Below are 21,708 nucleotides of genomic sequence, written 5' to 3' on the forward strand. Positions count from 1 at the left end.
CCGCGCCGCCCCATGATGCCATCTTAGGGGCATCCTATAGCCAGGCTGGCCGCCAGCTCACTACAGCCGAGGACGGCCTTGAACTCCTGACCGTCTCTCTTCACCTCCAGCTAGAACCACAGGCCTATGGCACTGAGCCTGAATATCACCCGGGCAGTTAAGGTGCTCACAGCAGGCTAGAGACCTCAGCTGGAGTCAGGGTCTCACACAGCGGAGGGAGAGAGACGACCTCTGGCCTCCACACAGTCGCCTCTCATCAGCAAACACACAGAAGACAGTATTCCATGGGACGGATATAGTGAATGGTAGAGGCTGACGTTATCTAATTACACGGCACATTAGCATGGTTATCTGTCTACGATTAACATGTAACTGGGTACAGCTCCCCAGATATCGATATACACCCTCGAACCATGTGACATGTAATTGCATGTTTTATAGACCGCACACAGCATGTGATACACAGTGTGCCTGACATCACTTTACTGTGCCGTATCTGTGATAACAATGCTGTTGTATGTCAGCTTGTCAGCGTCACCCCGTCACACATCTGGGACACAAACAGGTTCTGCAGGGTGTGTGGACCTCAGGAACCGGCCTGTGCGGGGCCGGGCCCAGGCCTGGGGCACAGCGCTTACCTAGCTTCTTTCTGGCGGGGACATCCCGAGGCTCCGTGCAGAGCCGTCCTCCGTAACCGAGGTCACAGTGGCAGACGAAGGTGGCCCCCCGCTCCTCACACTGGCCGTCATTGTGACAGGGGTTGTGTAGACACGGGCCGTCTGCAAGGGCAGAGGGTGCAAAGGGGGGAGGGCAGCAGCCACCAGGCCTGCCCTGAGCTCCACCCAGCAAGCTCCGGCCCTGCCACCCGGCGTCTAGAGAGCTCGTGTGCCCTTCCAGAACCGCATTTCTTTCCTTCCTTCCTTCCTTCCTTCCTTCCTTCCTTCCTTCCTTCCTTCCTTCCCTCCCTCCCTCCCTCCCTCCCTCCTTCCTTCCTTCTTCTTTTCTTTCTATCTTCCTTCGTGTGTGTGTGTGTGTGTGTGTGTGTGTGTGTGTGCTCGCGTGTGTGTGCACGCGCGTGTGTGCGTCCCACGTGTGACTGGTGCCCTCAGAGGCCAGAACTGGAGTTCCAGGCAGTTGGGAGCTGCCCTCCGAGAGCAGCAAGTGCACCTAACCACTGAGCCACCCCTCCAAGCACTTTAGAGAGCCAAGTCAGCTCCTCGCACATGTGCAGGTAGCTTCACCGTCTGTCTTCCCCCCTGACACTCCCTTTCTTTTGAGAGAGAGAGAGAGACAGGGTCTCACTATGTAGTCCTGGAACCTGCTGTGTAGACCAGGCTGTGTAGACCAGGCCAGCCTCCACCTCCTCAGTGTTGGGTAAACGGTGTACGGTACCGTGCCTGTTCTAACCCCGTTTTCATTGCCCACGAAGTGGGGTGCCGTGCTCTCCACCAGGTCAGGACGAGCGCTGACTGTGGGGGAACACTTGAGGGGGTCTCTTCCTTCACCCCTCCCTGCAGGGGAAGGGCGGACTTCCCCGGGCCTGGCAGAGGACGGGCCGGGGTGCAGCCCTGGCTCTAGAGCGGGAGAAGCAGGCTCACCCCGGAAGCAGCCCCGAGTGGAGTTGGCCACCGTGCAGGACTCCCCGGCCGGGCAGCCGTAGGGCTCACACAGCACGACCCCTTGGCTCGCACAGGTGCAGAGCTGGGAGCAGTCGGCAGTCACAAAGCTGTCCCCCAGCTACAAGAGAGGAGGCGCAGACGGGAGCAGGTGAGGCGCATCCCAGGGCCCACGCTGCCCACCGGGCTCCCGGGCTCCCAGCCAGCCCGACCTTGTGATAGACGCCATTGGCGGTGCAGCCGCAGTGGGCCAGCGGCAGGCTCTGGGTGTCGCTGTAGATGTAGCCAGGGAGGCTAGCGCAGCCTTCCACGCAGGGGCCTTCACAGGCCTTGGGGGTCACAAATGTGGCACAGGAGGCCGGGCAGGGCGCCATGCAACGCTGGTACACGGTATTGGCAGGACATGTCATGGCTGAGGGCACAGAAGCACAGTTAGCCAAGCCAACGGGGACTAGTGGCGAGAAGAAAGGGGTGTGAGGGCATTCGGCAGGCCAGTTCTGCTTGAAGAGCTTTGTCTGGACACAAGACACGCGATGCAAGCAGATGGACGGTGTGGTGGGCACAGTAGCATTTGTCAGTGATGCCAGCATTCAAGAGCTGAGGCAGAAGGATCACCGTGAGCTGGAGGCCAGCTTGGGCTACAAAGTGAGACTGTATCTCAGAAAGTCAAAAACAGAGCTGGGCGTGGTGGCGCACGCCTGTAATCCCAGCCAAGGCAGGTAGGTCTCTGTGAGTTCGAGGCCAGCCTGGTCTACAGAGTCCAGCACAGCCAGGGCTACACAGAGAAACCTCGTCTTGCAAAAACAACAAACAAACAAAAAACTCCGCCAAGAACAGGGACTGGAGAGACAGCTTAGCAGTGGAGGGCGCTTGCAGAGGGCCCTGGTTCTGTTGCCAGCTTCTGGGGGTCTGATGCCCTCTCCTGCCTCCTGGGCACCAGGCTGCAGTGCCCGGCACACACAGGCAGAGTACTCATGCGCACACATCGAATAAAAACACGCAAAGCCTTTTTTAAAACCCGCCCAGACACACCGGGTACTGAGGGATAGCGGGGCCGGGAAAGGTGCTGCTGCCCTGGCCCAAGGGCCTGGGCTCCGCTCCTGGCCAGGGAGGAGAGCGGAGAGACCCTGCCTGAAAGAACAAGGTGGGCTGGGTGAGCGGGCCATGGGTGAAGTGACTGCCCGGGGTCCCTGCCGCACTGTGGAAGGAGAGAACCAAACTTCCTCCTGAGTGCAGCCTGTGCACACACACACACTCACACACAGTAACCATGTAACCGCCCTGTTCTCGGACCTCCACACATACGCATGCTTGCACCCAAACACACATGAATGCATCCACAAGGAAAGAAATGGAAGGAGGGGGAAGACAGCAACAACAAAGGGCGGGGAGGGGCGGGGGGCGGGGTCAGCCTGGACTCGCTTGCTGCCTTGAACTTGGGGATGGAGAATGGAGTCCTGAAGCCCTCGAGGGGGCAGCAGAGCCGAGGGGCCGGGTGGCTGAGGAGTCAGACCAGCTGCTGGGCAGGGGCAGAGCCTCACCACACTGCGCCTGCTCCCGCCAACCAGTCACGTTGGCGCCTGCCTCCTGGCAGATGATGGCGTATCCGCTGAGGACCTGGCAGCGGAGCTCCTCCTCCTCCTCTGTTTTCCAGCCGGTGCACATTTCAGACAGACAGTGCCTGGGCGGGGGCGGGGAGACACGCAGTGAGGGAGGGCGGGCGGAGAGTCCAGCCTGGCGGCAAGTCAGCTGGCGTGCGCTGGCCTTCGGGAAGAGAGACCTGCTTGTTGGCCGTCGCCACGCCCGAGCATGCTGCTGCGTGCTGCCCCCGCGGTCTCGGGGACGGGAGGCGGGACAATCCCTGGGGCTCACTGGCCAGCCAGCTTAGCCTAATTGGTAAGCCTTGGGGTGGAGTTAGAAACCTTATCTCAGAAAACAAGGCGGAAGCTGGGAGATGCTCACTGGAGAAAAGCCCTTGCTGGTCAGGTATGAGGATCTGAGTTCGAATCCCCACACATGCCTGTAATCCCCGCTCTGTTGGGGAGTGAAGACAGAAAGATCAATGGAGCTCACTCTCCTAGAGTCTAGCCAAAATATAGGGAGCCCCCACACACCCACATTCTCACAGCAATGGAAAGAAAGGAAAAGGTAAAAACCAAGGTGGGTGGCTCCTGAGGGGCACTTGGAGTAGATCTCAAATCGCTGTCCGTGTGCTATGGTGTATACACTCGACAAGCCTGCATAGCCACCCCACAAGGCCCTCCAAGAGACAGGTAGGTGATGGCGGGGAGGTGTGTGGGTGACTGTCAGGTATGGAGAGGGATAGATGATAGTCAGATATGGAGAGAGATGATAGATGTGTGGATGGATAGACAGATGATAGTCAGATATGGAGAGAGATATGGAGATAGATGATAGAGAGATAGATGTGTGGATGGATAGACAGACAGGTGGACAGATGGACAGACAGACAGATAAAATCCGGGGAAAAGCCTGGCTGGTCGAGTGTCTGCTCACTGGGCATGAACCCCGGGCTCTACCTCCTGTAGCACGTGAGAAGGCGTGGTGGTGCACAACTATGATCCCAGCACTTGGGAGGTGGAGGCAGAAGGATCAGAAGTTTGAGGTCATCGTTAGATACGTATTACCCTAGGCCACATGATGCCCAAATAAATACAGAATAAAATATGCTAAAAATAGAGAAGTGGTCCCTGAGACCCCACACAGAAAGTCATGGGCTAGAGGTATAGGGGTAAGGCATTTGCTTGCAGAAAGACAGCAGCCCGCAGGAAGGGGGTGGAGAGGAAATGAGGTCACGTGTTAGAGGGTCCGAGAGGAAAAGCACAGGGGGGATCTGGAACATTCTCGCCAGTGCGGAGCCTGCAACTCACTGCTGGAAGGGCTCTGGAGCCACCCTCTGGTGACAGACAGCAAAGGGGCCCTGGGGGTCTACCAGCACCCTACAGGCCTGGGTGCTGCTGATGATGGCCGTTTGCTCCGGGCTGCATTCTGATGGCAGAAGGGTAGGCTCTTCCTCTCCTCCCTCTTCTTCTGGTAGGGCCCTGAAGTAGGGATGGCAAGGAGCTGCATGAGGCTCAGGAGGGAGAAACAAGTCTAGAGAAAGGTGAGGGGAAGGACAAGGGCACCAGCTGTTCACACTGGGCTGATGACCAGAGAGAAGGAAAGGCCACGGAAAAGAGACTCACTGGCTAGGAGACAGCCAGCTCGGAGGGAGGGTACCTGAAGAGAATATTCCAGTGAGGGGCTGGGGTGTGGCTCACTGGTAGAGCCCCTGCCTAGAATCCCCCAGTGAGGGGCTGGGGTGTGGCTCAGTGGTAGAGCTCCTGTCTAGACTCCCCCAGTGAGGGGCTGGGGTGTGGCTCAGTGGTAGAGCCCCTGCCTAGAATCCCCCAGTGAGGGGCTGGGGTGTGGCTCAGTGGTAGAGCCCCTGCCTAGAATCCCCCAGTGAGGGGCTGGGGTGTGGCTCAGTGGTCACCTGCCTAGAATCCCCAGTGAGGGGCTGGGCTTGTGGCTCAGTGGTAAGAGTACTTGACTTTAATTTCCATCAGTGGGTAAGTTACCCACTCCTGGGCTGTGGCTCAGTGGTTGCATGCATGAGGTCCTAGGTTCAACGCTCTACACCTCCAAGGAAAGAGACTCTTGCTCATTTCCCTAATCCCCAGCCCTCACCTTGGGAAGCGGAAGAGGGCATTCACCACCTTCACCTCCCAACTGTTGCCAAAGACATTGATGTCTGAGGTGAGCATTCCACTGGGCAGCATGAAATCATTGCTTTCGTTCCCGTCATAGTTTCCACACAGGCCCCTTATCAGCCCCCGGTACGTGGTAGGCAGGGAGATCACTGCGGAAGGAGGAGGCATCCCTCAGTGCGCTGAACTCTGTCCTGCCCACCACAATCCGGGCCTCCCTTCAAGCCGGGCTCTCTTCCCCAGCGCAACTCTTCTTCCCTTGACCCGTCTGAGCTGCACCTTTCCATCTTCCACCCCAGAAATGGGCCTCCTAGTTGCTGTGGCTATTGGTTTTATTGTTGTGTTTTCTTTCTGTTGCTGTTGGGTTGTGTTTGTTTGGTTTTGGTTGGTTGGATTTTGTTCTCATCTTTAGGATAGCTGATGACATAGCCTCGGCTATGGAGCGGAGGCTCCAGCTCCTGATCCTCCCGCATCTGCCTCCTAACTGCTAGGCCCACAGGTGTGCCCCACAAAACCCCGCGCTGTCGTCTGTGGGGCAGTTGCCCTGGCCGCCCCGAAGGCCCCCCTGCCCCTGGCCCGAGGGGCGGGGTTACAGGTGTGAGCCGCAGCCCCGTGGTCCGCTGTCTGCCCCGGCTGTCACCTGCACTGTGCTTCCCGTCGAAGTCCACCACCATCTGGAAGTCCGTGATGAGGAAGAGCCGCTGAGCCCTCAGGAGGACCTGCAGACTGTGGCCCGCGCTGTAGGGGACCGCCACCTTTTGATTGTTGACCTTGACAGGAAGCGAGGGAGGGGTGCCCTCTGCAGCTCTGAGGCTGGCCACGTCCAGTTCTCCCCGAGCTGGCACCCCCTCTGCTCCCCTCAGGGGGACTGCTCAGTGGGTAGAGGCGCCTGCTGCTAATCCACAGGAGCCGAGTCTGACCTCCGGGGCCCACACGGTGGAAGGAGAGAGCCGAGCCCACACTGGCACCACAGCAGACGCGGGCCCATTCACACACAGGAACAATAAACACAGACGTGCGGGTGTGAGGAGGCCTGCCGTCTCACGGGGACCCGCATTTTGCCCCCAGCGCCCTTGCTGGCTGCTCACAACTGTCTGCAGGCCTAGCTCCAGAGTGTGTGACCCGTCTTCCGGCCACTGTGTGTACTCGCACGTGTGGCAGAGTCTCACACAGTCTCAATTATCGTGCATGCTCCAGCGCCACTCTAACGCACAGCGTCTCCCTGACACGCTCCTCTCCCTCCCCTCCCAGCCTCGGGCCCCTTTCTCCAACTCTCACTTCCTGGCCAGGGGCCACATGGGCTTTGCCAGGTCCAGCTGGCCGATGGCCGCCTCCCCAGTCCCTTTGGGCTGGTTCAGCCTCTGACTCACCAGCACCACCAGGCCTTCCTGGAGCTGGATCCTGTAGCCATAGATGCTGGTGATGACTTCGTGCAGGGCTGGGTTCCCTTTGGGGGAGACTTTGTTGCGCCCCTCTATGACCAGGGGCTCAACCCCATGGGGGAGCCCGTCTACCGTCTTTATGAGGTAGTAGCTCATGCGGCCCAGGAAGTGGTAGGAGAAGCCGTCGAATGTGTGGTAATAGGGGTCCCCAAAGATGGTGCATTTCTCCAGTTCTGTCAACAGTGTGAACACAGAAAAGGCCTCAGCCCTCACCGCCTTCCCACATGCTCCCAGCGGTGGCACTTCTGACTGCCCGTCTTAGGCCCAGCCTCAGGTTCTCTCAGCTACCGGTCACCCCAGCCCACTCCCCCGGCTCCCTTACTGTCAGAGGCACAGCTACTGCTGCCATCCTCACTGTGCTGGCAGTGCGACCCCAAGGGGCAGTGGAAGTCCTGGCAGTGGGCTGCCCCATCCACACAGCTGCAGCTCTGGGTGCAGCCGCTGGAGAGCCAGGTCTTTCCGGCCTGCAGAAGCCATGGAGAGAAAAGAAGTGAGGACAGAGGGAGCAGTTCTAAAGAGAAAGGCTGGCTTACATTTTTTTCTCCCTACCCAGAGGTCCCAAATCTACTAGTCAACCAACTACTGGAGGAAAATATATGAAAAAAAAAGTATCTATAGTAGGGGTATAGCTCAGTGGTGGAGCCCCTGCCTAGAGTTCCCCAGTGAGGGGCTGGAGTGTGGCTCAGTGGTAGAGCCCCTGCCTAGAATCCCCAAGTGAGGGGCTGGGGTATGGCTCAGTGGTAGAGCCCCTGCCTAGAATCCCCCAGTGAGGGGCTGGGGTATAGCTCAGTGGTGGAGCCCCTGCCTAGAATCCCCCAGTGAGGGGCTGGGTGTGGCTCAGTGGTAGAGCCCCTGCCTAGAGTTCCCCAGTGAGGGGCTGGGGTGTGGCTCAGTGGTAGAGACCCTGCCTAGAGTTCCCCAGTGAGGGGCTGGGGTGTGGCTCAGTGGTAGAGACCCTGCCTAGAATCCCCCAGTGAGGGGCTGGGGTGTGGCTCAGTGGTAGAGACCCTGCCTAGAACTCCCCAGTAAGGAGCTATGGGCACGTCTCAGTGGTGGAGCATCTGCCTTAATGAGGTTTGTGGCTCCAAGATAGAGCTATTGCTGCCTAGGACTTGCCTTGGCGGTAAACATGTGGTGTAGTTAGATAATAGACTCTTGCCTAGGCTGGACCAAGCCAGCCTTACAGACAGGAGACTCCCGGGTGGCAACAGCAGAGAGAAGGGAAAGGGGCTGCCAATCTTACTTGGAAAAGTTTTTTATTATATTTTTTTCCTTGTGTGTGCACATGCATGTGCATGGCACACGTGTGAGGGTCAGAGGGCACCTTGCTGGCGTCAGTCCTCTCCTTCCACCGCAGACCCCAGAAATGGGATTGGCCTTAGGTAAGCACCTTAACCTACTGAACCGTGCTCCAGGCATGGTTCTATAAAAACAAAACAATCTAACCTCTGCGTTCTGTATGTAATCGTGGCAGACACATCTATGAGGTCACAGGACAAAACAAATCTGGGGCGTTGGTACCCACCTTTCACCTCACATTCAGATATTTAGACCACAGCACGCTAGCGAGCCCTAGCTTTCGGGGATTCTCCCATCCCCCAGAAACCCTGGGATGACACAAAGGCCTCCTGCAAACCCTTGGCTGAAGGGTGGAGCCTCCAGTCACGTCCTCACGCTTACACCGCATCAGCTCCTTACGCGAGCCACTTGCCCAAGCCCACCAGCCTTGCGATAACTCACCGGGATGAGGGCGCCATGGGCGTCCCGGGCGTCCCGGCAGCCACAGTGAACTCTGGGCACACACTCGTCACCGTCCAGCACGTAGCCAGACTGACAGATGCAGCCCTCCTTGCAGGTGGAGGAGGGTGCTGGGCTGCTACCCTTACAGAGGCCTTCTGGGTCCAAGCAGGACGGTGGGCAGGAGGGGAGGCAGCTGGTGTAGAGGCTGTGGGCTGGGCAGTGCACAGCTGTGGGGCGGAGGAGGCAGGGTCAGAGAGAGCCACCCACACAGAGGCTGCGGAAAGCAAGCTGGGAAGGATGACCACACAACTGGTGTTTTCTGTTCGGTTTTTGTTCTTGTTGTTGGTTTTCCTTTCGTTATTTATTCAGCAATGGGCCGTTTACTGAGCATGGGCTGGATGCCAGCCCTAGCAGGAGAACAAAAGTGTGTGTCTCCCAGTGTGGGAACTTAACATTGAGAGACCAGTACTGACAAGGGGCGCAACCCAGAGTGGCCCCCCGAATTCCTCTGTATTGTGCTAGTTCTTATCCCCAACCTCCAAAGCCAGGGACTCGGCTCCTCCTGGGCTGCCTCTCGTCCCCCTGGCCGAGAGCATGCCCTCCCCACCTTCCCCCTTGCCCTCTTACTGGTTTTGCCACAGTGACTGTTGCCATTGTGGCCATTCTGGCACTGAGTCCCTGGGGGGCAGCTGAAGGTGCGACACTGGACAATGCCCCCCATGCAGGTGCAGCTCTGGGTGCAGGCGCTGGAGAGCCAGGTCTTGCCGGCCTGCAGAAGCCAGGGAGATGGAGAGTGAGGGCAGAGGCCTAGGGTACAGTCTCACCTCCTATCTGAACAGCCTCCCTTTGTCCTCCTACCCATCCACAAGTTTTCGTCTGTTTAGTCAACCAACCACAGGTGGAAAGTATCTGAAGAGAGAATTCTGTGTGGGGAAAGGGCCTTGTCAGCAGCTCCTGGAGAGGAATGTTAATTCAGAACATGGCTGTTCTGATAAGAGGTCATGTCCAAAGACCTTCTAGGTCTGTGTGATCCAGCTGGAATACAAACACACCTTTAATCCAGGAGACACAGGCAAGCAGATCTGAGTTCAAGGCCAGCCTGGTACAGAGCAAGTTTCAGGTAAAGAAAAGCTTAGGTCCAGGCAAAGTGGTGCACACCTTTAACCCCAGACAGTGAAGGCAAAGACAGTTTGTAGAAGGAAGCAGCCATGTTTGAAAGTGATGTCTGATTGAGTGACAGAAACAGTGATGAATCAGAGAAAGATCTGACAGAATAAGATACACCAACTTTCATGAGAAGACAGAGGAAAGGGAGGCTACTAAAGGGGCAATGAGAGAGGAGGAGGCAATTTTACTGGGACTGTTAATAGACAGATTGCAGAGAGAGAACTCAGAAGAAGACTGAAGGAGCCAGGAGGTTAGAGCAGATGGCTGGCGTTGGTTTGAGGCCGAGCAGAGCAACTCGGAGGCCGAGAGAGAAGCCAGACTGAATCAGTCAGCCGGGAGAGGTGTGTGAGCCAGAACTGCTGAGTTGAGCCAGCCAGCCCCGAGCTCAGAAAGAACAAGACAGGGTGAGCTCAGTCAGCAGTGAGTCTCAGAGGCTGAAAACATTCTAGGCTTGGGTAACATTGTATGGAGGCTGGAAGCTTCCAGGACTAGGCCTAGGTCAGCACAAGGAGGCAGAGAGCCTCTGTGACAAAAACAAAAAATGGAAAAATAAAAGTTCTTTTTTACAAGCTCATGATCTTAAATCCTTAGTAGGAACATCTGAGAATATTGCAATCATACAACTCACCTGCCTAGAGTTCCCCAGTGAGGGGCTGGGTGTGGCTCAGTGGTAGAGCCCCTGCCTAGAGTCCCCCAGTGAGGGGCTGGGGTGTGTCTCAGTGGTAGAGCCCCTGCCTAGAGTCCCCCAGTAAGGGGCTGGGTGTGGCTCAGTGGTAGAGCCCCTGCCTAGAGTCCCCCAGTGAGGGGCTGGGGTGTGTCTCAGTGGTAGAGCCCCTGCCTAGAGTCCCCCAGTGAGGGGCTGGGGTGTGGCTCAGTGGTAGAGCACATGCTTAACCTGTGCCAGAACCTCACCAACCTTCAAATTCAAACCAGACATAGAGACAGGAGCACCCCACATGGAGAGAGTTAGAAAGGAGAAAGCAGCTCACTATTCAGCTTTTAAAAATGTTTCATAAGACTACAAAGATGGCTTAGCTGTTAAGAGCACTTGCTGCCTTATCTAAGGACCAAGGTTCAAGCCCTAGCACCCATACAGCAGATTACAGGCCCTGTAACCCCAGCAGTGGGTCCAATGCCCTCTTTTGGCTTCTGTGGGCACCAGCTTCCCAAGTGATACACATACTTGTATGTGTGTGCAGACACTCAGACACACAAAATAAAACAAAGCATTGTATAGATTGCTTGATGTGTGTGTGTGCGCGTGTGTGGTGTGTGCGTGCGCGCGTGTGTGTGTGTGTGTGTGTGGTGTATTCATGTGTGTGAGTGTGTGTGTGTGTGTGTGTGTGGTGTATTCATGTGTGTGAGTGCTAGCCCACATATCCATACAGGTCAGAGGACAGTCTCAGATGCTGGTTCCTGAGGCTTCTCTGCCCATCATTTTCTGGTGGAGCGATGGGACCACAGACATGGTAATTATGCCCCTCGACAGTGGGTTGTAGGGATTCAAACTTGGTCTTCGCACTTGCACAAGAAAACCACTCAGCCCAGCCTAGCAGTCCCATCCCCACCTGCGCTCACCGGGATGGCGTCCCCGTGCGAGTCTCTGCAGCCACAGTGCATCTGCAGCACACACTTTCCGTGGTCCACCACGTAGCCAGGCTGACAGAGGCAGCCCTCCCTGCAGACAGGGGGGACTGTGGTGGTGGCGCCCTCGCAGTGGCCATCCAGATCGGCACAGGAAGGCGGGCACGGGGGGAGGCAGCTGGTGTAGCGGCTGTGGGCAGGACACTGCAGAGCTGTGGAGTGGAGCGAGATTGGGGCTACTGGTTGGGGCCCAAGGAAGTCTGAGAGATGCCCACAGACTTCAGGTTTCCCCCGTTGTTATTAATGTTGAAAATATTTACTAAGCGTGGGATGTGTGCCAAGCCCTTGGCAAGTATGAAGAATGGATCTCCCAACTGAATGGGGAAGAGTAATTCTTGAGACCGGCCCTGAGAAAGGGCTTAGCCCAGGGCACACAGAACCTCTCCCCAGGGCGGTGCCTGTACCCCAACCCGTGAGCCAGAGGTGCCTGGGCCTGCCTCTCATCCCTCCAGCCACAAGCATACCCTCCCCCTTTCCCGTGGTCCCGTACTGATTTTGACGCAGGAGCTGCTGCCATCGTGGCCGTCCTTGCAGTGCGTCCCTGGCGGACACTGGAAGCCCCGGCAGTGGATGAGGCCTCCCATGCAGTTACAGCTCTGTGAGCAGCCTGCGGAGACCCAGGTCCTGCCCGCCTGAAGAGGCCATGGGAAGAAGAAGGACGGGAGAAAGAAGCCAGCTCTGAGCAGACAGCGCTGTTCCAGGGAAGTAGGTTCGTCCTCCCTGTCTGCAGGTTCTGGCCCAGAATCTACCTCAGCTGTGTGCCAGGGCTGTCCTGCAGGTCCAAAGCTGCAGGGTCTCCAAGACACAGTGCAGCAACAGGGGAACGGGAGGAGGCCAGGGAGGATCCAGTATGGCAGTGCAGCAGCCAGGGGCCCCCATCGGAGCCGCGGCTCACTGCACTGAACGTTTGCAGGGGCGAGAACAGAGGGGACACTGCGGGACACACTACGGCTTCCATGACAAGATGTTTGCTCTGCTCTGTTTTGTCTTATTTATTTTTTATCTTTGTTTTTATTTTCTTCTGGTGAGGAGGTTTCGAGGGCGGAGATGGAGGCACAGGAAGATGACTGGGTTGGGGGTGCATGATGTAAAACTCACAAAGAATAAAGAAAAAGGTTAAAAAACTGTGGACGGAACATATTTGAAGAAATAATTGCCTGAGGAGCTGTGGGCGCCTCCTGGAGGGTGACATCTGCCTGCAGCCCGCAGTGAGGCCGAGGCACGGCTCCACCGTGAGCGGCTGCCAGGGTTCTCGCTGCTGGGCTGTGGGGACATGGCTAAGTGAGAGTGCTCTGCCCTGTACCAGACACCTCACGCTCCAGGGTCAGTCCTGAAGGCAGATGTACCACATGTGGGAGCCTTTAATGCTAGATCTCAGAGATAAAGTCGGACTGAGCTCTGTGAGTTCAAGACCAGCCTGCTCTGACTACATTGTGAGTTTCAGAACAGTTAGGGCTGTGTAGAGGGACCCTGTCCCCAAACCAGAAACAAAACAAAACAAACAAAAACAGGCACATCCCAGAAGCTGAGGAAAGAAGTGACGTTCCACTTTTATTTGAAATCTAAGCATGTGTCTTCATGCATGTCCCTGTGTGTGAGTGTTTGTGCATCAAGGCCAGAACAGAACCTGCCATGTTGGTCCTCACCTCTGCCTTGTATTGAAGGAGCGTCTGTCTCTGTCCAACACTAGATAGCCTACCAGTCTCTGGCAATTCTCCTGACCCCTGCAAAAGCTAGAAGCTGCCACGTCCAGCTTACACAAGTCCTGGAGACTCAAACTCAGGTCCTCACACTTGCAAGGCAAACATTCTACCCAGTGAGCTACTTTCCCAGCCCCACCCTCAATCCCCCTTCCCACGCCCACTCACAGGAATGAGGTCACCGTGGGCATCTGTGCAACCACACTGAATCCGGAGCACACACTTTTCATGATTCAGCAAGTAGCCAGGGTCACAGACACAGCCCTCCTTGCAGGTGGAGGGGTCGTGGGTGCTGAAGCCATCACAGTGGCCTTCTGGGTCCCAGCAGGAAGGCAGACAAGGAGGTAGGCAGTGGGTGTAGTGGCTGTGGGCTGGACAATGCAGAGCTATGGCAGGAGACAGTGGGGTTAGGGGAGAGGAACACAGGAGCCAGAGCAAGGGACAGAGACCAGAGGAGGCAGAACATTGAGAGTGGAGAGCTCCCCCCTGCCTCCACTCTTACTCCTTCAGCTAACATTTACTGAGTGTGAACTTTGTGCCAAGCCCTAAGGAAGCAAAGTAAGAATGGGTCACTTGGGGCTGGAGAGATGGCTCATGGGTGTGGGGTACTTGTGCTCCTGCGGTGGACCCAAGTTACATTTGGCCCCCTCAGAAATGTCATGTAACTCCAGCCCCAGGGCACCTGATGTCCTCTTGTGGCTCAGCCATGCCCTAACTCAGGTGCACCTGCCCATGTACAGACACACCATTATACGTGGAATTGAAACTATGTCTTCAACAGGAAGAAGGGTCCTTTCAGGGTAATGTGGAGACTGACATCTGAGGCCTAACAGTGAGAAGGGAGCTGCCCAACCATGGGTCCCACACTCCACTCCCACTGTGGTACCTCTTCTCCCAGATCTCACAGGCCCAGGGGTCTAAGCTCCTTCTGGACCTACCTCTCATCCCTCCAGCCATGAGCACACCCTCCCCACCTTCCCCCATGGCTCCCTTACTGATTTTGAAGCAGTTACTGTGGCCATCCTCAGTGTCTCTGCAGTCAGACTCTACGGGACAGTGGAAATCCTGACACTGGACGACACCTCCTGAGCAGGAGCAGCTCTGGGTACAGCCCCTGGAGATCCAGGACTTGCCCACCTGCAGATGCCAAGGGAAGAGCAAACACCTGAGGACCAAGGAGACAGCTTAACTTCCTATCTGAAGGGCTGTCACCTACCTCTTCCATCTGAAGGTTCCTCATCCACAGACGCAACACTAGAGCTTAAAAATATATTCTTAGTTGCAGCTGTGCCCAAAGCCTAGCACTCCAGTGCCCTCCCAGACTCTCCCAGTGAAGGGATGAGGACATGGAGGAACAGCTGGGCCAGGTGGAGGCCTGTTGGCGTGTGGCTCAGCTGCCTGGACCTGGTCCCGACCAATCATCTAAACACAAGGCCAGCTGAGCAGGCAGCATCATCTCAGGTGGGAAGAAGCAGAAAGGAGAAGGACCCCAAACCCACTTTGTAAAAACATTCCGTGTTTACAGGTGATTGCTGTGTGCATGTGCGTGCACTTCAGTTCTGGGAGCAGAACACAGCCCAGGAGTTGGTCTGCACATTCTGTCTCGTATTGAGACACAGTCCGTCTGTCTGTCTCCCTCTTTGATACTGTTGTATGCCTATACCATGCCAAACTAGTTGCAAAGTTCAGGGATTCTTCTGTCCCATCTCCTGTTTCCTGATAGAAGCCCTGGGATCAGACACAGCTACAGGCCTGGTTTACGTGGGTTGTGGGAATTAAAACTCAGGTCCTCCTATGCTCGCAGACAGGAGACTAGCATAACTGTCCTCTAAGAGGCTCCACACAGCAGTGGTTCAGAACAGATGCTGAGACCCATAGCCAAACAATAGGAGGAGGTCGGAGAGCATCGTGGAAGAGTTAGGGGAAGGACAGAGGGACCCAGCGGGGGACAAGAACTCCACAAGATCAACGGAGTCAGCTAACCTCGGCACACGGGGTCCCACAGACCGAAGCACCGGCCACAGAACATGCGTGCACTGGCCCTAACCCTACACATATGGAACCGAAGGGGCAGCTCGGTCCTCTCAGAGGTTCGCCAGCAAGTGGAGAGGGGGCTATCTCTGACATAGACTCTGCTGCCTGCTTCTGGATCCCTTCCCCCTAGCTGGGCTGCCTTGCCTGGCCTCACTGGGAGAGGATGTGCTCAGTCCTGATGTGACTTCATATGCTGGGAAGGGTTGATATGAGGGGAGGGGGCTCCCTTTTCTGAGGAGAAGGGGAGGGGAGAAAGGAGGAAGAAGGTGGGAGAGTGAGACTGGGAGGAGAGGAGGGAGGGGCTGAGATCAGAATGTAAAGTGAAGAATAATAATAATAACTCAGATCTCAAACTTTCTGAGTAAATAATCTACCCAGCTAGTCATTCCTCTAGCCTCACCAAGCCCATTTTCCACACACACTCACCGGGATGATAGCACCATGGGGGTCTCTGCATTCACAGTGGATTCTGAGGAGACACACGTCCTCATGCAGCACAAAGCCAGGGTCACACACACAGCCCTCCTTGCAGGTGGAGGGGGCGTGGGTGCTGAAGCCCTCACAGTGGCCTTCTGGGTCCCAGCAGGAAGGCAGGCAAGGAGGTAGGCAGTGGGTGTAGTGGCTGTGTTCTGGACAATGCAGAGCTATGGGCAGGAGACAGTAGGGTTAGGGGAGAGGAACACAGGAGCCAGAGCAAGCAGAGGTATGGAAACCATCCTAGAACCCAGAGAGACTGTGGGCTTTCCCCATTTGTTACTTATTTGTCAAATATTGAGTAATCATGAGGTTTGTGCCAAGCTTCAAAGAAGGAAAGACTGGACACTTGAGGTTGTAGAGATGGCTCAGCAGTTAGTGCTTACTGCTCTGGCAGAGGAGCTGGACCATCTCACCTAGACTGAGCTGCTCACAGTCGCCTGTGTCTTCAGCTCCAGGGGATGTGATCCAAGCTTCTGGCTGCTGTGCGCACTACACTCGTGTGGACACACCCACCCATACACTAACACAGGCACGTGAAAGTGGAAAGTAAAGGTGAGTGGATATCCCAAGTTAATGTGGGCACTCACCGTTGAGACGCTGACACTGAGAAGGGCCCCAGCTGAACCAAAGGTTCCCAAAAGCCCTCCTCGCCGCCGTCCTTCCTAACTCTGACCTCTGAGGGCTGGGAGACTAAGTTCCACCTTTCCCTGCCTCTCATCCCTCCAGCCATGAGCACACCCTCCCCACCTTCCCCCATGGCTCCCTTACTGATTTTGAAGCAGTTACTGTGGCCATCCTCAATAGTTTTGCATTCAGACTCTAAGGGACAGTGGAAATCCTGGCAATGGACGACACCTCCTGTGCAGGCGCAGCTCTGGGTACAGCCCCTGGAGATCCAGGTCTTGCCCACCTGCAGAAGGCGCGGGGAGATGCAGGGAGTCAGGACAGAGGGACCGGTGGAGGGAAACAGCCTCAGCTCCTATTGGAAGGGAGCCCTCCCTGTCAACAGATTCCACATCCCGAGTAACCCAACTGCAGGTTTGTTGGGGGTTGGCCTGGTGTTATGTTATTTAAATATTAATTATTGCCCCCCAAGATCTGGTTGTACCCCAGACAAGCACATTCTCATGTACACCAAGTGATGCTTTGTGACTTTGCCACCAGTTATCCCTGGTTGGTTAATAAAGCTGCTAACAGCCTCGGCTGGGCAGAAGAAAGTTAGGCACAGCTGAGGTGCCTGAGCTTAGGGTCCAAGAGAGATCACAGGGGAAGGAGAGGGGGAGAGATAGGGGAAGCAAAGATGTAGCAGGAGAGGAAGCCAGAGAGGAGGAAGTCTCCATGGGGAGAATGGACCATGAGCATATGGCCATGAGGATAGAGTGATGGAGCAGATCTAGCCCAAACAGGACAACTTACTTGCAAGTACCTTTGGATGTGTAGCTAGGATATAGTAAAATGGCTTAGAGGGTTGATATGTGCCCAGATCTGGTGCTTTAAGCTTATACAATAAATTATGGGCTCTCTGTGTCAATTATTTGGGAACTAGCCAGGGTAGAAAAGCCTGCAAGAGTCTAATACCATTAATACAACACTGGTGGAAAAAGACCTGGTGAATAAAGGTTTCTCTGAGCTTGTGTACAGAGACCAAAAGCATGGTACATGACTGGACTCCTTCAGTAAATTGTGGATCACTGGTAGAACTGCGGAAGAGTGGAAGCACAGTCAGATGCAGATCCTATGCCTAGAGTCTTCAGTGATGAGTGGCCAGAGATCGGGAGGGGCTGAGAAGGCTGTAACTTAGAGGTAGACCATTTGCCTAGAGTTTTCTAAGACAGTCTAGGGGCATGACTCTGCCTTACAAAATCGCCAGGCAGCCTCCACGGAGAGGCTGAGCGAAGGCTGAGTGTAGAGAACCTGCAAGTCTCCTCTAAGGGGCTGGGGTGTGGCTTAGCAGGAGAGCAATTGCCAAGGAATCACTTGGCCTTGTTCACTTGTATAACAGCTGAATCCAGAATCCAAGAATCCGAGTGAGGTGATGGGAGGGACAGGCAGGGGCAGCACTTAGGCCCAGAGCCCTCAGTGAGGGTCAGGGAGTGCATCGCAGCGTTAGTGGCCCTGTCACACCTCCAGTCAGGGTGCGAGGGTGTCTGTCGGCAGTAGGACACTGGCTTAGCATGTTCCAGGACATCACCAACCATCACATTACAGGGCCAGCCACAGGCGAAAAAATATTTCCTACACAGGCGAGGAAATATTTTTACTCACTGACCTCTCCCTCTACAGATTTGACTAATCCCACCCTCCATGCCCACTCACCGGGATGATAGCACCATGGGGGTCTCTGCATTCACAGTGGATTCTGAGGAGACACACGTCCTCATGCAGCACAAAGCCAGGGTCACACACACAGCCCTCCTTGCAGGTGGAGGGGTCGTGGGTGCTGAAGCTCTCACAGTGGCCTTCTGGGTCCCAGCAGGAAGGCAGACAAGGAGGTAGGCAGTGGGTGTAGTGGCTGTGTTCTGGACAATGCAGAGCTATGGGCAGGAGACAGTGGGGTTAGGGGAGAGGAACACAGGAGCCAGAGCAAGGGACAGAGACCAGAGGAGGCAGAACATTGAGAGTGGAGAGCTCCCTGCCTCCACTCTTACTCCTTCAGCTAACATTTGCTGAGTGTGAACTTTGTGCCAAGCCCTAAGGAAGCAAAGTAAGAATGGGTCACTTGGGGCTGGAGAGATGGCTCATGGGTGTGGGGTACTTGTGCTCTTGCGATGGATCCAAGTTACATTTGGCCCCCTCAGAAATGTCATGTAACGTCAGCCCCAGGGCACCTGATGTCCTCTTGTGGCTCAGCCATGCCCTAACTCAGGTGCACCTACCCATGTACAGACACACCATTATACGTGGAATTGAAAATTACATCTTCAACAGGAAGAAGGGTCCTTCCAGGGTAATGTGGAGACTGACACCTGAGGCCTAACAGTGAGAAGGGAGCTGCCCAACCATGGGTCCCACACTCCACTCCCACTGTGGTACCTCTTCTCCCAGATCTCACAGGCCCCGGGGTCTAAGCTCCTCTGGACCTACCTCCCATCCCTCCAGTCATGAGCACACCCTCCCCACCTTCCCCCATGGCTCCCTTACTGATTTTGAAGCAGTTACTGTGGCCATCCTCAGTGTCTCTGCAATAAGACTCTACATTACACCGGAAATCCTGACACTGGATGACTCCTCCTGTGCAGGTGCAGCTCTGGGTACAGCCCTTGGAGATCCAGGTCTTGCCATCCTGCAGAAGGCATGGGAAAGGAAGCAGGGGCATAGGGTAGATAGGAGAAAGCCAGCCTTGCCTCCTGTCTGAGGGCACTTTCCTTGGCCTCCCTTCATGTAGCCAACTATAAATGGAAGGTATTGGGGGAGGGGTGCATGCGAGGTGTGGGCATAGCTCACTGCATGCTTAGAATGCTCCAGTAAGGGGCTAAGGCCAGGACTCAGTAATAGAGTTCAGCTCTAGAGTCCTCACCCAGGGGCCTGGGAGCTTAGGTTAATGTAGAATCTTTGCCTAGAATATTAGTGATAAGTGGGAACAGGATGGTCATAAAGCTGTGGCCTTGAACAGAACAACCCCACAGAAATGTCCAATAGAATCTGGGGGTGTGACTGAGAGGTAGAGCACCTCTTCAGAACCATCCAATAGAATCCGGGGCTGTGGCTCAGCATAGAGCAATTTTTAGGACACATCACTGAGGTCTTGGGAACAGAGCAGTTGTAGAGCACTGGACTAGAAGCCCCCTGAGGCCCTGAGGCCATGGTGTGTTCTGGAACCTTCACACTACAAGAGTAGCTGAACAGACAGGAGCCTCCCAGGTGGAGAGAAGCAGAAGGAATGAAAACGTGGTCCTCAATCTCACTTTTACACACAGTTTTGTGTGTTTATGGGGGATAGAAACACATGAATGTTTGCAGGTCACAGGACAATCTTGAACATTGGTCCTCAGCTCTACCTGGCACTGAGCCTCTCTCTTCTGCTTCCCTCCCTGTCTCCTTTCCTCTCATCCCTCCCTCCTCTCTTTACTGCTCTCTTTCACTCTGACCTACACACATTTCCAGGAATCATCCTGTTTCTGCTTCCCATCTCCAGCAGGAGCCCTGTGTCATTTTCCACAGAGCTCTCTTCAGCAAATGTTTCACACACTGTGCCACATCCTGTCTCCCACCAACCTCACCCTCCATGCCCACTCACCGGGATGATAGCACCATGGGGGTCTCTGCATTCACAGTGGATTCTGAGGAGACACACGTCCTCATGCAGCACAAAGCCAGGGTCACACACACAGCCCTCCTTGCAGGTGGAGGGGTCGTGGGTGCTGAAGCTCTCACAGTGGCCTTCTGGGTCCCAGCAGGAAGGCAGACAAGGAGGTAGGCAGTGGGTGTAGTGGCTGTGTTCTGGACAATGCAGAGCTATGGGCAAGAGACAGTGGGGTTAGGGGAGAGGAACACAGGAGACAAAGCAAGGGACAGAGACCAGAGGAGGCAGAAAATTGAGAGTGGAGAGCTCCCTGCCTCCACTCTTACTCCTTCAGCTAAAATTTACTGAGTGTGAACTTTGTGCCAAGCCCTAAGGAAGCAAAGTAAGAATGGGTCACTTGGGGCTGGAGAGATGGCTCATGGGTGTGGGGTACTTGTGCTCCTGCAGTGGACCCACATTTCATTTGGCCCCCTCAGAAATGTGATGTAACTCCAGCCCCAGGGCACCTGATGTCCTCTTGTGGCTCAGCCATGCCCTGACTCAGGTGCACCTACCCATGTACAGACACACCATTATACGTGGAATTGAAAACTATGTCTTCAACAGGAAGAAGGGTCCTTCCAGGGTAATGTGGAGACTGACACCTGAGGCCTAACAGTGAGAAGGGAGCTGCCCAACCATGGGTCCCACACTCCACTCCCACTGTGGTACCTCTTCTCCCAGATCTCACAGGCCCAGGGGCCTACCTCTCATCCCTCCAGCCATGAGCACACCCTCCCCACCTTCCCCCATGGCTCCCTTACTGATTTTGAAGCAGTTACTGTGGCCATCCTCAGTGTCTCTGCAGTCAGACTCTACGGGACAGTGGAAATCGTGACACTGGATGACTCCTCCTGTGCAGGAGCAGCTCTGGGTACAGCCCCTGGAGATCCAGGTCTTGCCCACCTGCAGAAGGCATGGGAAAGGAAGCAGGGGCATAGGGTAGATAGGAGAAAGCCAGCCTTGCCTCCTGTCTGAGGGTTTTATCCTTGCCCTCCCGGTCTGTCTGTGTACATTCATGTAGCCATCTATGAATGCTGTCGGAAGCCAAAGCTATTTACTGAAGCCAAAGACAAATAGTGAGCAAAGGTCATTTAGTGGAGACAAAGCCAATTAGTGGAAAAGTTATCAACAGCTGCACTAGGACCCTAGGTCATGGGTGAGGTTTGTGAGGACATCCATCTGTTAGTTTAGAGCATCCGTGAGATTTCTTAAGAAAACATCCTGATGGCATCTTGCAGGTGCAATATTCAAGCCATGAAAGCACTCTTGCTATCTCCTGCAGCAGTAAATTAGCCTCCCCTCTTTCCTGCCTTCCCCCTATATAAGTTGGGTAAAATTTTCAAACAAATGAGGCCTTGATCGGACAAACTTACTTGGCCTTCATTCTTCACGTCTCTGTCCCACACCATTCTTTTCACCCCTCCTTAGGAACCCATTGAACTCCCGCTGGACGGGACACTTAGTGCCTAATGAGGAACCGAATTGAATGTTGTTCTTTGTGGCCACAAACTACATAGGATCTCGCATTGCCACGGGGAAGTGAAAGAAGCTCCTGCATAGAGATCTCCATAGAGCCGTCTGTCTGTGAGTCTGATCCGTGAGGAAAGTCAGAACGACAAATTATGGGACAAGAATTGAGTTAGCATGACTTATTCTTACAGGGTCTCAAGAAGTCCCTCAGAATGCGAGGAGTAAGGGTAAAGAAAAAGGAATCTCACAAGCTAAAGAGTTACTTGGGAAATTGGAGCAGCCAAACAGACAAAAAAAAGTACTTCTAAGGTTATTTCAAATGTTCATAAAGGAGCTCAAATAGATTTGTATAATTTAAGAGCAAAAATAAATAATTTAGGAGCTAGATGGTGAGGATGAAATGGACTCAGAGGAAGAAACTGC

At 55.0% G+C, this 21,708-nt stretch overlaps 1 protein-coding gene across 1 annotated transcript in view; it reads right to left on the bottom strand.

The window, feature by feature from the left end:
* Zan (zonadhesin) overlaps positions 1-21,708 on the bottom strand; it is a 135,750-nt gene that overhangs the window by 2,873 nt on the left and 111,169 nt on the right. The window contains exons 68-88 of the mRNA XM_060368598.1: positions 20,577-20,718; positions 19,768-19,985; positions 18,672-18,813; positions 17,847-18,064; positions 16,299-16,440; positions 15,480-15,697; positions 14,015-14,156; positions 13,188-13,405; positions 11,810-11,951; positions 11,254-11,471; positions 9,136-9,277; positions 8,509-8,735; positions 7,091-7,232; positions 6,697-6,941; positions 5,967-6,096; positions 5,307-5,478; positions 4,508-4,678; positions 3,158-3,297; positions 1,829-2,028; positions 1,599-1,737; positions 639-779 (exon numbers count right to left, since the gene is read on the bottom strand). Coding sequence (XP_060224581.1) covers positions 639-779; positions 1,599-1,737; positions 1,829-2,028; positions 3,158-3,297; positions 4,508-4,678; positions 5,307-5,478; positions 5,967-6,096; positions 6,697-6,941; positions 7,091-7,232; positions 8,509-8,735; positions 9,136-9,277; positions 11,254-11,471; positions 11,810-11,951; positions 13,188-13,405; positions 14,015-14,156; positions 15,480-15,697; positions 16,299-16,440; positions 17,847-18,064; positions 18,672-18,813; positions 19,768-19,985; positions 20,577-20,718 — 3,649 coding nt within the window. The remainder of the gene's footprint in view (positions 1-638; positions 780-1,598; positions 1,738-1,828; positions 2,029-3,157; positions 3,298-4,507; positions 4,679-5,306; positions 5,479-5,966; positions 6,097-6,696; positions 6,942-7,090; positions 7,233-8,508; positions 8,736-9,135; positions 9,278-11,253; positions 11,472-11,809; positions 11,952-13,187; positions 13,406-14,014; positions 14,157-15,479; positions 15,698-16,298; positions 16,441-17,846; positions 18,065-18,671; positions 18,814-19,767; positions 19,986-20,576; positions 20,719-21,708) is intronic.

The sequence above is a fragment of the Meriones unguiculatus genome, chromosome 15 (assembly GCF_030254825.1).
Source record: "Meriones unguiculatus strain TT.TT164.6M chromosome 15, Bangor_MerUng_6.1, whole genome shotgun sequence".
Classification (NCBI taxonomy): domain Eukaryota; kingdom Metazoa; phylum Chordata; class Mammalia; order Rodentia; family Muridae; genus Meriones; species Meriones unguiculatus.